General features: G+C 25.9%; 2 protein-coding genes across 2 annotated transcripts; one reads left to right on the forward strand and one right to left on the reverse strand.

Annotated features, from left to right (window-relative positions):
* Positions 1-3,447: 3,447 nt before the first annotated feature.
* Positions 3,448-4,484, forward strand: Bm8500 (Calsequestrin, skeletal muscle isoform precursor, putative; the record flags this gene model as incomplete). The annotated part of the gene is made up of 4 exons (XM_043081104.1): positions 3,448-3,529; positions 3,887-4,050; positions 4,146-4,251; positions 4,366-4,484. The coding sequence occupies 4 exons, from the start codon at positions 3,448-3,450 to the stop codon at positions 4,482-4,484; spliced, it is 471 nt and encodes a 156-aa protein (XP_042937038.1).
* Positions 4,485-5,360: 876 nt separating this feature from the next.
* Positions 5,361-12,987, reverse strand: Bma-hmp-1 (Vinculin family protein; the record flags this gene model as incomplete). Its single annotated transcript, XM_001892585.2, has 17 exons — positions 5,361-5,543; positions 7,026-7,166; positions 7,338-7,530; positions 7,757-7,872; positions 7,998-8,122; positions 8,194-8,412; positions 8,583-8,745; positions 8,837-8,938; positions 9,034-9,123; positions 9,695-9,787; positions 10,031-10,264; positions 10,408-10,611; positions 10,710-10,892; positions 11,113-11,322; positions 11,721-11,887; positions 12,355-12,553; positions 12,895-12,987. 17 exons carry the CDS (start codon positions 12,985-12,987, stop codon positions 5,361-5,363), a joined length of 2,715 nt encoding a protein of 904 aa, XP_001892620.2.
* Positions 12,988-13,768: the final 781 nt, after the last annotated feature.

Here is a 13,768-nt window from a genome sequence, read left to right on the forward strand (position 1 = left end):
AGATTATTTTTCACTGATTCATTTTAAAAGTTTTTTTCTTTTTTGTTAAAATAAAAATAATGGAGAAGAAAAAAAAAGACAGAGAATTAGTAAAAATGTGAAAAAAAAAAAGAGCAAAAGAAAAAGTAAGGAAAAGGAAATTAAAAGAATTATTTTATTTCATTTTTCTTTTTTTTTTTTCTGAAAACATTATTGAAGTGTGATAAAAGTATTCGTTTTCTTTTTTTTCAATTCTATAATATGAAATGATGCGAATGAAAAATGTATGAATATACTTTTATTTTATCTTATTTTGTTAAGATAAAATAAAAAATATAAATTTATATTTTTCCCCTCAAAAAAAAAAAATAAAAAAAAAGATGTAATATAATTTTCATTTTTGTTTTTTTTTTTTTCCTTTACTGCAAAAAAAAAATACTATTTATATGAATATTTATTCATATTTTATAAAAAAAAACAAATGAGAAAGAAATTGTTTTGCATTTTAAAACGATGAAAAATTTTTTTGATTGTAAACAAAAAAAAAAAAAAAAAAAAAAGTGAGGAAAAGTTCAATTTTTAAATTTCTATTTAATTATTAAAAAAAAAAAATTCTGCATGCTAAATATGCATGCAGATGTTGCAAAATCTGATGCAAACAAAAGCAAAAGAAAAAAGAAAAAAAAAAAAACCAAATCTATTTTTATTTTAATTTATTTTTATTCAGTTTAATAAAACAATCAAATACAATCAGTAAAAAATTAATTTCACATATTAATAAAAAGAAATTACTGAAAATCATACAGCTAATATCAATTTTTGTTATTTATACAATACATTTAATTAAAATATGATTGTTTGTTTAATAAACTCATAAAATTAAATTTCATTAATATCATAAGTTTATTTTGAATTTATTTGACATTTTTGATTATATTACACCTTCATAAAGTATGACATATTTACATGTTGGAAACGCAATTTTAATAAATAAGATTTAAAAAATTTGTAAAAAATTCTGTAATATATAAAATGATTAAAATTCACAAAAAATTCTACAAAAAAATTAAAATGTATTTTAAAAAACTGCTAAAAAAAAAAAAGAAATCTATAAAAAGATTAGAATTCATGAAAAAAAAATCTATAAAAGGACTTTTTAACAACAATAAAATGATAATATTATTCAAAAATAAATGATAATAATTACTTTCACTGACAAATAATTTTGTTTCCTAAATTGAATTTCTTTCAAATTTAATTTTTTTTTTTCGAATTTTTTTTTCAAATTTCGAAGGAATAAATAAGCAAAAAAAAAAAAACAAAAAAGAAAAAACTGTTAATTGATGAAGGAAAATGAATTTTTATTGAAAAAAAAAAAAAAAAAAGAATGTATTTTTCCGTGAAATGTTTTTTAAATAAAAATTTTTATCTCATGAGAAAAATAGAAGAAAAGAAAAGAAAAAATGAAAAGCGAAAACTTGCACAACTTGTTTATTTGCTCAAAAAGTATGCAATTAATATGATAATTAAAAAACAAATTTAAATATTATAAAAGTAATGAGAGAAAATAACACACAATATACATGCGGTACATACATTTATATTTTTTTATAAAAAATGTTCAATCTTTAAAATATCTTTCTTTTTTCTCATTAAACTTCAAGTTTTTGGATTTTTTTTTTTACGAAACAAGAAAAAAAGGAAAAAAAGAAAACAAAAAATTTTAATAAATCTTTTAACAGTAAAATTAAAATTAACCAAATGGAGAGAAGTCACGAGGAAAAAAAAAAAGGATGATAAAATAGTATCACAAAGAATGGACGAAACAAAAGCAAAATTTTCATCAGAAAAATAAAAAACTCGAAAAACTGAAATTTTCCCATAATTTTTTCTCAGTTCGATTAGTTACAATGATTAAATTTCACGAAATAATAATTCAAATTTAAATTGTAATATACTGTAACATATTTAAAAAAGAGAAAGCAAAAAAAAAAAAAAAAAAAAAAGCAAATCATTGACAAATTCAATTTTTTTTCTTGTTTGTTAAAATCTTTTTTAACTTCTTATACATCTTTCCAATCATTTATCAATTTTTGTTATTTTATTTACATTTAAGATATGTAAAAATTTTGTTCCTTCTTTTTTAAATAATTATTTTAAATTTTATATTAATTTATGAAAACAAATGTATGTGTGATATTTGGTATTTATATATGTAATGCATATTACCCGTATGCTATTACCTGCATACTGTTATACAAACATAATTTGTCACCAGTTTGTCAACTAACGAAGAAGATATGAGACGAGGAACAAGAAATAATGATATAAGTACACAAAGATGAGGCAAATCTTAAAAAGTATTGCACGATACATTTTCATCATCATCATCATCATCGTTACTATCATTATCATCGTCATCATCGTTACTATCATTATCATCGTCATCATCATCATCATTACTATCATTATCATCACCATCATCAACATCATCGTCATCATTATTATTATCATCATTACTGTCATCATCATTATCACCATCCTATCATCACTATCATTACCATCGTTATTATCAACACCATCACCATTATCATTACGATTACTAACATCATCATAATAATAATTATTATTTTAATAGTTGCTATCCCCTATTACTAAATACTAAATTAAGAATCAATTATATCTAGCTAACCGCATATGTGTGTGTGTGTGTTTGTCAATGTGTGTACGTACGTACGTGTGTGTGCGTGTCAGTGTGTATCGGTATGTACATATATGTGTATATACCTGTATGTGTGTACTTAAGAGACAATCTCTATTCTTACTAATAAATAATGGGTAATGTTTACAAACAAAGATACAACGATACATTGTAAAGTAATTAAACATCACGAAAGGATAATATTGAAATGAATTGAAATGGTCGATCATTCTGACATTTTATTCATTCATTTCCTCAATGATTGCTATTTCCTCGTTTATTGTTATTAGTAATCATAGTTATATCGTTGTAATAGTAGTAATAATGTGTAAAATTGTTAGAAATAGATTAATTTATTTCAATCTAATTACTTTACATTATTATCATTTATTCTTCCTCAATTATATTTACATATTATAAATGATTTAAAAAAAAAAATAATCAAAATAAATTAGTAATTAAAAGTATAGTTTTGGTCTTAAATTTTTTTTTTTTAAAATACGAAAAGAAAGTTTTTATATAAAAAAAAAAAAATATAAAAATTTCAAATTTAATATTGTAATTAATAATGAAAAATGTATTTTTAATGTTTTAAAAAAAATGCTTAAAAAAATTTTTAATTTGAATAATGTCCTATTTTTTCCTTTGATTATATTTTATCATTATTATTTTAAAATAATAATAATAATAATATAATAATCAATAATTGAGATTAGCTATTATAGAAATTTGAATCATTTTATAGCATTTACAGTTATGGTTCCAGGATGTTCTTACAATGGTTGATGTTATGGTATACACTTGCATTTGCAGTTTGCGCCACCGAATTTGGCCATCTAAGGAGAAGTGGTAAAAAAAATTTCTTGTGCATGACATAAAATTCAGTATAAAAATTAATTTGAATTAATAATCAAAGCATTACTATAAATAATTATTAAAAATTCTTTAAACATCAATTATTAATATTATTAAATATGATCATTGACGTATGCATTATTCATTTTTTAAAAGATGATATATATCAAAAATACTTAAAATAATATCTTCAGCAGTGATTATTGATATCACTAATGTATGTATTATCATTTTCCAAAAGATGATAAGATACCAGATGATAAAGAAAAAGTTTTTTTCAAAAGATAATACCAAAAAATCATAATATTTAGTGACTATCATATTATAATTCAATTATAATAATTTTATGAGGTAAAATACCATGGTATTTATCAACATCAGTTTCTTCCAATTCTGGAATTTTAACAAATTATGATAGTAGTAATTGGAATCCATATCAAACAATAGATCGTACAGTGATACCACAACATCGACAAATAGCAACATCTGATCAAAATAGCGCCACTCAATTATTGGTAATTTTAAAATTTGTTACAAATGATGAACAAAAAAGAAAAGTGTATGAATAAATGGAAAAACTTTTTATTTATTTATTTATTTTTTAAAATAGGAAAATAATGGAGAATTATTATGGAACATTCGAAATGCACTTCAAAAAATCACTTCACAAATAAACGTAAATGACTTACGTCCAATATGGAATAGTATTCAAAATGGTAAGTTATTTATGATAGAAATGTTATACTGTAAATTATTTCCTAAAAAACGAAGATTTTTTTTTTTTTTAAATATGTTATTTTAAGTAATAAATATGTATTATTTTACTTTAGGTGCATTGGGTGAAAAAATTGAAATGTTTTTGCAACAGCAACAACGAGAAAAACAATTCCAGAGGAATGGTTATGATACAATTTGGAAGCAATCAAGACAATCGATTCCTTTTCCATAAAATTTAGTAACAAACAGCGGGCTTATTTTCTTCTAATTTTTAATTCAAAATGTAAAATTAATGATACAATAATGTGGCATCAAGAAAATAATAATAATAATAATAATAATGAGCATGAAAGTAACAAATAAAAGTTAGTTGTTTTTTTTTTTTTTTTTTTTAAGTATAATTATCTTACACTTATACTATAATCATTAGTATGACTTATTTACAATTCCCCAATTAAAATATAAAGTGATAAAGTATAATAAAAAAAAAAAAAGAAAAAAGTTTCCCATGTAAGCTAAATTTTTATAAAATACGCAAATTTTATTTCAAAAAGCTCTGATATGATAAATACGATAGTAATTTTAATTTGACTATCAATAATTTAAACAATATATCAAATAATTTATAATTTCACTATAACAATATATGATTGTTTTCTTCTTCTTCTTCTCAAAAATGGATCAATCATAAACAATTAACACAATAATCATTACATAAAACTGTGATAAAATCAAAGATGAAATAAAATACAATTTTCTTTTGAAGTGTTAAAGGAAAACGAAAAATACTGATATTTTTTGATCAATTAAATTCATTCATTTATAATTTTTACCTCTTTTTTTTTTTTTTTTCATTTTAAAATATCTTTGTCGGTTGTTTCTAGAAAATGTTCGAAAGATAGAAAAAATTTTCCCTTGAGCAATAATCTTTTAATACTTCAATGCATAGTAATCATAGAAAGGGTGGAAATATGGCAAGATGGATAAATCATGATCATAAATGAAATGAGCATTATCAATAAATGCTTGAATTATAAATTTAACAATTAATAAAATAATATATACAATGATTGTGCATAAAAAAAAAAAGAGATAAACTATGGTAATTTTAATCATTAGTATTAGTCGTTCGAAATTGTGCTAATGCTTTCATTGGTGGCATCGGACGTTTCTCCGAAGCTCTACGTACAATTCCATGAGATTTATTATAAACTCTAACAAGTGGTTGTTTTTGCGGTGGTGCCATTTTCCATTCAACTAATGATGGTGCTGCCGTATTCTTGCGTCGATACTAAAATTTAAAAACTCATAAAATTCCTTTACTATGATTAAATGTTTATATTTCATAATATTACAAATAAATGATAACAACAAATTGATGATATGATAAAGAAAAAGTAAAAGTGAAATAGTAATTTCATAAAAATAATACAAAAGTATATAAAATGTTGTAAACTAGCAAATACTAATATATTCCTTAATAAATGATATTTTCATAAACTGTTAAAACGTACGTAAAAATATCACTTGATTTTGCTAAGCATAAATATTCAGACCTTTTCTTCTCTGTCAGCATAATTTTCAATAGTTTTCTCTTCTCATACATTATTTAATTGCTTTTCACTTTCATACAATACATCAAAAAAAATACTAAACTATTAAGTATCACTATTTTTTTTTCCCAAACTGCATTTTAAAGCTATTCATAAGAAAATTAGCAAATTTTAGATTAGCAAAAGATATGTTTCGGCTATATTATATTCTCAACTTGTTGCACCACCCGAAATGATATATAGTAAACATTTATTCTCATTCTTTTTTTAGCAGTCTATCAAGAAAATTGAATTTCACTCCAAAGTTTCTGGAAAAAGTTAATTTAATTTACAATCATATGTTATACATTTATATTTTCCAATTTTTCTCATTTAAATTGTTCAACTTTTATCACTTATAGCACTGCAAATGTTATTATTTTACATTCGTAATTTGCAGAACATTTTTCGAGAGCAAAACTAATTTCTAATCACTATTAACTATTCATGGCATACAAAGCTATATCGTTTACCGGTTCGGATACTTTAAATATGGTGCAGTTACACGCAATCACTTTACGGCAATCACGGAATCACGAAATCACTTGTTTCTGGCATTTTTTTTTCTCATACTAAGTAAATCATGAATGCCAAAATTCATTTCTTAAACATGCACTAAAGCTTTCTATCACATATTTTGATAAATTAAAATCAAACATAAACTGAAGATATTAACTATAGCAAACCTAAATCTAGCAGTAATAAGTTAAAGTATATGAAAACATCTTATCAGCAAAATGATGCATAAATAGTTGTTAAACAGGACAAAAAAAAAAAAAAAAAAAAATAATTTTAATAGGACCAAAAACGGATTCAGAAGATATTATTCTATTTATTAAAATCCAGCAAAACAACACTCTGCAAAAAAAAAAAAAAAAAAAAAAAAAAAAAAAAAAAAGAAAAAAAAAAAAAAAAAAAAAAAAAAAAAAAAAAAAAAACATTGGAACTAGAGGACCATCTTACACAGCATGACCATCCTTTTGTAGATCTAATTATTTTTTTTTTGTTATTAAAACCATAAAATGACATATTTTATTCAAATTTCCTCCAACAATTTGGCTTCATAATCTAATCTAATCTAATTAAAACAGAAAAATATACAATTAACTAGAGTCCATTTTTTGAAGTCTAATCTAATTAAACAGTGCCCATTGAGAAAAAAAACTGTATAAAGAAAATACCTTGGTACTAGCAATATATGCAGCTTTGACCGTCAACACAACAGCATTCAATAGATTTCTGGCAGTTTGAATTAGAGACATTGCTGATTCAAGACCACTAACTATCAATTCGTTACCAACTTGTTGCACATCTGCCTTTACCTGTAAAACTTTTCTATAAGTTTTTTTGGACTGAATTTTTCAACTCATTTATCGTTAAGTTCAAGTTAAAGGATAAATTTTACACTATAATCTCGCAATACAATATTTATTACAGCATCAAACTACAATATCATTTGCAACTTTAGTAGTAATTTAATGAGTAAGACATACTCTGCTTGTTATATTTAACTGTTGACAATATAAAGTTATTCTTTGTAGATAAGCAAAAAGATCCTTTTTTGTTTCACTTTCTACACTTTCACTGCCAATTTGTTTAGCCAAAGAATTCAGTTTTGCACCCGCATCAGAAATTTCTTGTGCAGCTTTGATAACATCCATTGTAGTCTTTAAAGGTCCACGACCTCTGTAAATCATATTATCTCAAATTAAAAAAAAAGAAGCTACCATTCCTAATTTATTCTGATCTTTGGAGCTAATTATATGCGCAATATTATTTCACTTTTTTTTCTTTTTATTATCTTAAACATTTTCTGAACTAATCATATGTATCATTTAAATTTAACTGAAATAATTCGCAAGCAAAACATGTTTTAGGGAAAAAAAAATTTTCTATTCCTAAAAGAACAAACCTGGTAAAATCAGTCATATTCATCATAATCATACACATATGTTTTGCAAGCACGATAATGTCATTTCCAGTTTCATCCCATTTTGCCACTTCTCTTTCAAATTTGCTTTGTGCTATCTAAACTACGTCTTATTATACTTTCAATATTTGAAGGATTTGAAAATAAGCAAAAATTCATTATCTGAAGCTCGTCTCAGCATTATTTAATGTAACTTAAAGTAAATATGAATAAAAACTCAAACCTTGAAAACATCAATTTGTTCCTGAATTTTTCGTTTTTCTTCCTCTGGTAATCGTCGCATTATTTTTTGTTCATTTTCAACATCAACTGTTTGACTTCTTGAATCCGGATAGTTTGTTCCAGCATCTATAACAAGTAAACGATAAAAAAAGACAGAGTTGTTGTTCGCTTACTTTATATAGTGTCAAGTCTCATACCTTCCTCATATTCGTTGTCTGAATCAACATCTTCCGGATTTCGATTCATCAATAATGCATTCCGTATTTCTTTCACCGCATTGTGAACTAATTCACTAGCTTCAATGAATTCATCCACATCATTGGTATAATCTCTGTTATCACAACTAATACCTTCTACTGCTTCCTTCTCCAATTTATTTACCACTTTTTCCGCTCGATCAGCAAAACGATCAATCACTGAATAAACATGCATTTATATTACTATTATTCCATTTATTATTATCACTGATAATAGTAATAACGAAAGTGATATTACTACTATTATTTACTCATAATATCTCTCACATCGTCATAAACACGTCAAACAAAATTTATCATATGCGACTCGCTTTAACTTTAAAATTTACCATCATCTCTGAGTAATTTAGTTGCCATTCGAACACGATCTCTGTACGAACTAGCCGCTACCAAATCCATTTCAGAATCAACCACATTGCAAACACGCAAAGAACGGCCACGAATGCCACCTGCGGATCGATCAAGTAGGTAACCATCTCCATTAATCACAGCCTGTAATTTATATCAGATTAATTGTTACATCCACTTCTTCATCACATTATCATTAATCAAGCTTATCAACAATTTCAAAAAAAAAAAATACCTGAATGCCGCTTTTAACATCCTCAATAATATGTGCCTCACTAACAGCCAGAAAGTCATCTACTGTTATCATAGCATCGACGGCCATCGTTAACAGTTTCACCTAAACAAATAATTTCAGTTTTACTATCATAACAGTAAACACATATCACAAAATAATAGAAGGAAAAATTGTAGGAAGAATAGTGCAACATTTACCTTCTCAATCCAAGCATTTTTAAAAGTGTCCATATTATTTCTTGCCACTTGACTATCTCTTACACTTAGCAAATATGCGGCGTTAACTACCTGCAAAAAAAGAACATTGCCTATTGCTATATAAAAATATAATTAAAACTTTTCCATCACAATATGACGAATATTCAGAACAAATAACCAAATTCCTTTCGGCTCACAATTCAGAAAAAGTGGAATAATCACCACTTTGAATAATTAAAACTCACTCATAATGATCAATAAGTAAATAAATAAATAATTAAAAAAAAATTAATAAAGTTAAATTAATGAATAAAATTAAAGAAACAAATAAGATAAATAAGTAAACAAGTCATATAAATTAAATTAATTAATGAATCAAATAAATGAATAAATTAGCTGACTGAATAAATAAATAGATAAATCAATTAACTGATTAAATAAACAAACAATAAGTAGATAAATAAATAAAACAAATTATATGAAATATATCAGTAAACTTAGCAGCAAAGAAAGAAAATCATAGTAAAGTGTACCCATTTTGTAACTGCATGTCAGATAAATTCTACTTCTCATAAATAAATGTTCCAGAAACACTAATAAATTGTTGCGTACTAGATTTAAAAATTGATAATAAGAAGTGTAATAAAAAGGGCAATACTACCTGTGGTGCAAGTTTATCAATAATTACGGCCGCATATCGAATAACACGAATACCATCTTCATTGCTACTCATCACGCATACCAGTTCTGCTGCCTAAAATATACGAATTACCTATTCAAAGAAAACCTGGCAGTCACTTATACTAATACCAATAAAACGTTACCAAACTGTAAGCATATTTAATATCTTACTATACTAGAAATATGCAAAGAGGAAGTTGCAACATTTAATTAAAAAAAAAAGGTTGGTATCAAGTTTAATAAATTAAATGACTTATTAACTATTATAAGAGAAATACCTCAATCAAAAATACTAAGTTCAAATAGTAAAACATACCTGCAAAAGCTTATTCGCATGCTCCTGAAAGATTTTTCCGTTCTCAACTGTGGCTCTTTCATCATGTCTTTGAGCACTTTCAATAAGCACCATTAGCGGAGTAATAGTATCCAGGAAAGCATCGCTTACATGATCCACGATAGCACGTCGCAAATGTCGACGCAAATCCTTCGCTTTATGTCCCAAATGAACCATCGCTAAGTCCAAATCTTCTGAAGGCTCGGTACGTCCACACTGAAGAAATGTCAATGTTTTTCAATTCATTTTTTATTCCCTTTTTCTTTATTAAATAAATAAATAATTCTTTGTTAAATAAATATATATACATATATATGCAATAGAAGTATTATAATTGAAGAATTAAGCTAAGCGTAAACATTTTTCTCATATTCAGCGAGCAAATCCTGCAATGCTTGTCGCAAATTATTGCATTCATCAACAATTCTTTTTTTCCTTTCATCTCTTGTGTTTTCTGAATCTGCAATAGCGGCTACACCGCTAACGATCTTTTCTAAGAGACCCTCAAGCTCTGGTCGATGCAAATGATCCTTATACGAGCTTGGTTCCATATATGCTCGAGCCTGGAAAATTATTTTAAAAAAAAATACAAAATCAAAATAACTTTAGTAATAAACATGGAACCTCACTTGATTATAACAATTTTCTATACAAAATGAACCTGAAAATGATCAAGTTGTCGCATAAGATCACCAACACAGCCATAATGAGAAAGACAGATATTTCTGTTAGTTGCACAACCTTGCAAAATATCAGCTATAGCTTGTAAGGCTAATGACATTTCCGCGTGAGCAAAATCACGATTTATGCGCACCTCATCCACTTCCGGATGGCGTATATATGCCTGAAAATAGCTAACATGTTATAATAATATATATTAAAATTAACTAAGAAAATAAGTAATTTAGCTAACAAAATCCAATTTTTTGTAACAAATTCTTTAATTTTGCTCTTACGTTGAGATGTGTGATCTTCACGATAATCACAAACTGTCATTGTCTAATTTTAAGATACAAATGATCTGTATCATCAGCTAAAACTAAAATTATCAAAGTATTAATTACCGTGGAGGAAGTATACATGATTATACTATTCAGTTTAAGCCATGCTCGAGCTGCTTGTAAATCATCTTGCTCAGCTGGATTTCGTAGCTCTAAGATACGTCTTCTAACGCTTTCATCTAATTGCTCCAAACAAGAATTTAAAGATTCAAATAATTCTGATAGCTCCTGTTTTGATTCAGCTGCAACCATAAGATCCATTATTTCTTGAGCCTGAAAGTTGATTTAAAGAATATTCTATAACAAAAATAAAAGTTCATAAGCCAAACAACAGAATCCATTCCTAATTCACATACTTACAAATGCAGTAATTAATTTTTGTCTATGAAAGTTCTTATTTACTATATTTGTTAGATTCAGAAATGAACCTCTGTATAATGTCAGTATTCAAAAATTTTTTAATGAGTGAAACTTATTAATTCCATATATTTTTATTTTTCTATAGTCTAGTATGTTAACATGTTGTCATATTCTCTTTGTTTGCTAGAATATAAAAAAAAGGGATCACCGAGACAGAAAAACTGAAAACCATCAGGAGCTGGAGATGGAAGTGTCAATTTTATATGGGAAAACTTTAATTTACTAAATAAACTGATAAATCAAATTCACACCTTAGCAATTTGAAGAAGCATTACGCGTACATCTACCATATCAGCCATAATAAGCATTCGTGCTACTACATTTAATAGATTTCGAGCTGCTCTTATTGCATGTGCACGCCGATCGGTATTACTCGTCTCTTCCACAAAATTATGCCCAGTATTGACCATTTCGACACCTAGATAGAAAAAAGTAAAATTTGATCGTATATATTACTTTAGAATTTAATGATTAGTTCAATCGATGTTGAATAATTAACAATTAATTAAGTTAATCGATAAGAGTAACTAGGTCAGATGCTGATTTTCTCACAAATTAAGCTCAAAAAAAGAAAATCTTAATTTAACATCTTTCATGTTTAATTTCGAAATGTTAAGATGTACATCCTGGAAGAGTTTTAGTTGTATCTTCTTTTTTTTTTTTTGACAAATTACGATAAAATCAGGAGAGTATTCATCAAGGTGTCTTCCCCTTCATTAAAACACACGAAAATTTGATAGCATAATGCAAAAGGAATTTTTTAAAGCTTTATGAGCGTTTGAAATCTTTTATCTCTTAAATTTCCTACATAATTTTTTGTAATCTTACTACTTTATCTATTATTTCAAAAACTTTTAATAAATCAAAGGTAATTGTTACACTTACCAGCAAGTTCTACATCGTGTAAAGTCTCGTTCAATTGCTCTAAAGCATTCCCAACAGCAACTGGACATTCAGCAATAGCTGAACGTCCTATTTCCACAAAATTACGTACAGTTCGTTCAATAGCAGCCACCAATACAACCCCGCTCTTTCCACTACGTTTCAATGAATGCATATCATTTGGACTCGTTAAACTTGTCACCTGCAAAAAGTGATTAATCATTACTAAGATATTTCAGTTCTGCATTATACATTTTGTAAATGTGATATATCACACCTATAATTTATCATCTTTCCAACAAAATTTAAAGATATCCCTAGATGTAGCATATCTATAATAAGCTAAAAGATCGAATAATTTCAACGATAGAAAAAATCACCAAAAAAGTCAAATATGGTGGAATTTAGCAGCCACTGCTATGATTAATTAAACTAATTCAAATATAATCGAAAAATTCGATCTTGAATCAATATATACATGCATCATCCATTAATATAAATTATAAATTTAATTATAAAAAGAAAAAAAAAAAGAAAAATTACTTGTTGTATTAATGGTGCAATCAATTGCTCAACAGTTCTCGTTTTCACTCTATCAATATTCATCTCTGCTTGTATACTTCCCACTGATACCATTATACTTCTATCGTTCTTTTTCTTTTAGTACTATAATTTTGTTGTCTGAAATTAAATTATGTTTCAAATTATGCAAATGTTGTGATTATACACCAAAAATGATAATAATAATAAATGAATAGACGTAACATAACACGCATAGCAAGAAAAAACTCATTATCAATGTTTAAACATAGTTCAAAGTTCAGCCTATTCTTAATTCTAATTTCAGTGATACTCTGACAAAAACTGATAAGTTTATAAATCACTACACTGTTACTAGTGACCAATTAGGTGGACACAACAAAAGTAATCGGTCAACTGTGAAATATCAACCGATCTAATTTACGTCGTTGAGTGTCTCATTGCAACGTGAATTAACCATTATGCATGATGTACAGTATATATAGCAATTCTTATTCAATTCATATCTTTACTATAAACGTGTAAAAATACGTGTCTGTTCACGCATGACAAAACTTACAATAGCATTCACAATACAATACTACGTCTACAAAAGGTGTAAATATATTCTCGATATGTGACATTATTGTAGCAGTAGAATTTGCAACCATTCAAAATGAAGTATACTCCATGTTTGTACTGTAATTTTGGACACGTAACTTACATTAGAAGTGAAAGGTTACTTTACGTGTAAATATGAACATTAACTTTATAAGCAAATGAAATTATAACATATGAATTAATAATTAATTACTAACAAATATTATTACAAAAACAAATATTACAAAAATTAATACACTGATAAAAAATATTAGTATATGCATTTGAATATAGTGTG

This window comes from Brugia malayi, assembly GCF_000002995.4.
Source record: "Brugia malayi strain FR3 genome assembly, contig: Bm_v4_Chr3_scaffold_001, whole genome shotgun sequence".
In the NCBI taxonomy this organism is placed as follows: domain Eukaryota; kingdom Metazoa; phylum Nematoda; class Chromadorea; order Rhabditida; family Onchocercidae; genus Brugia; species Brugia malayi.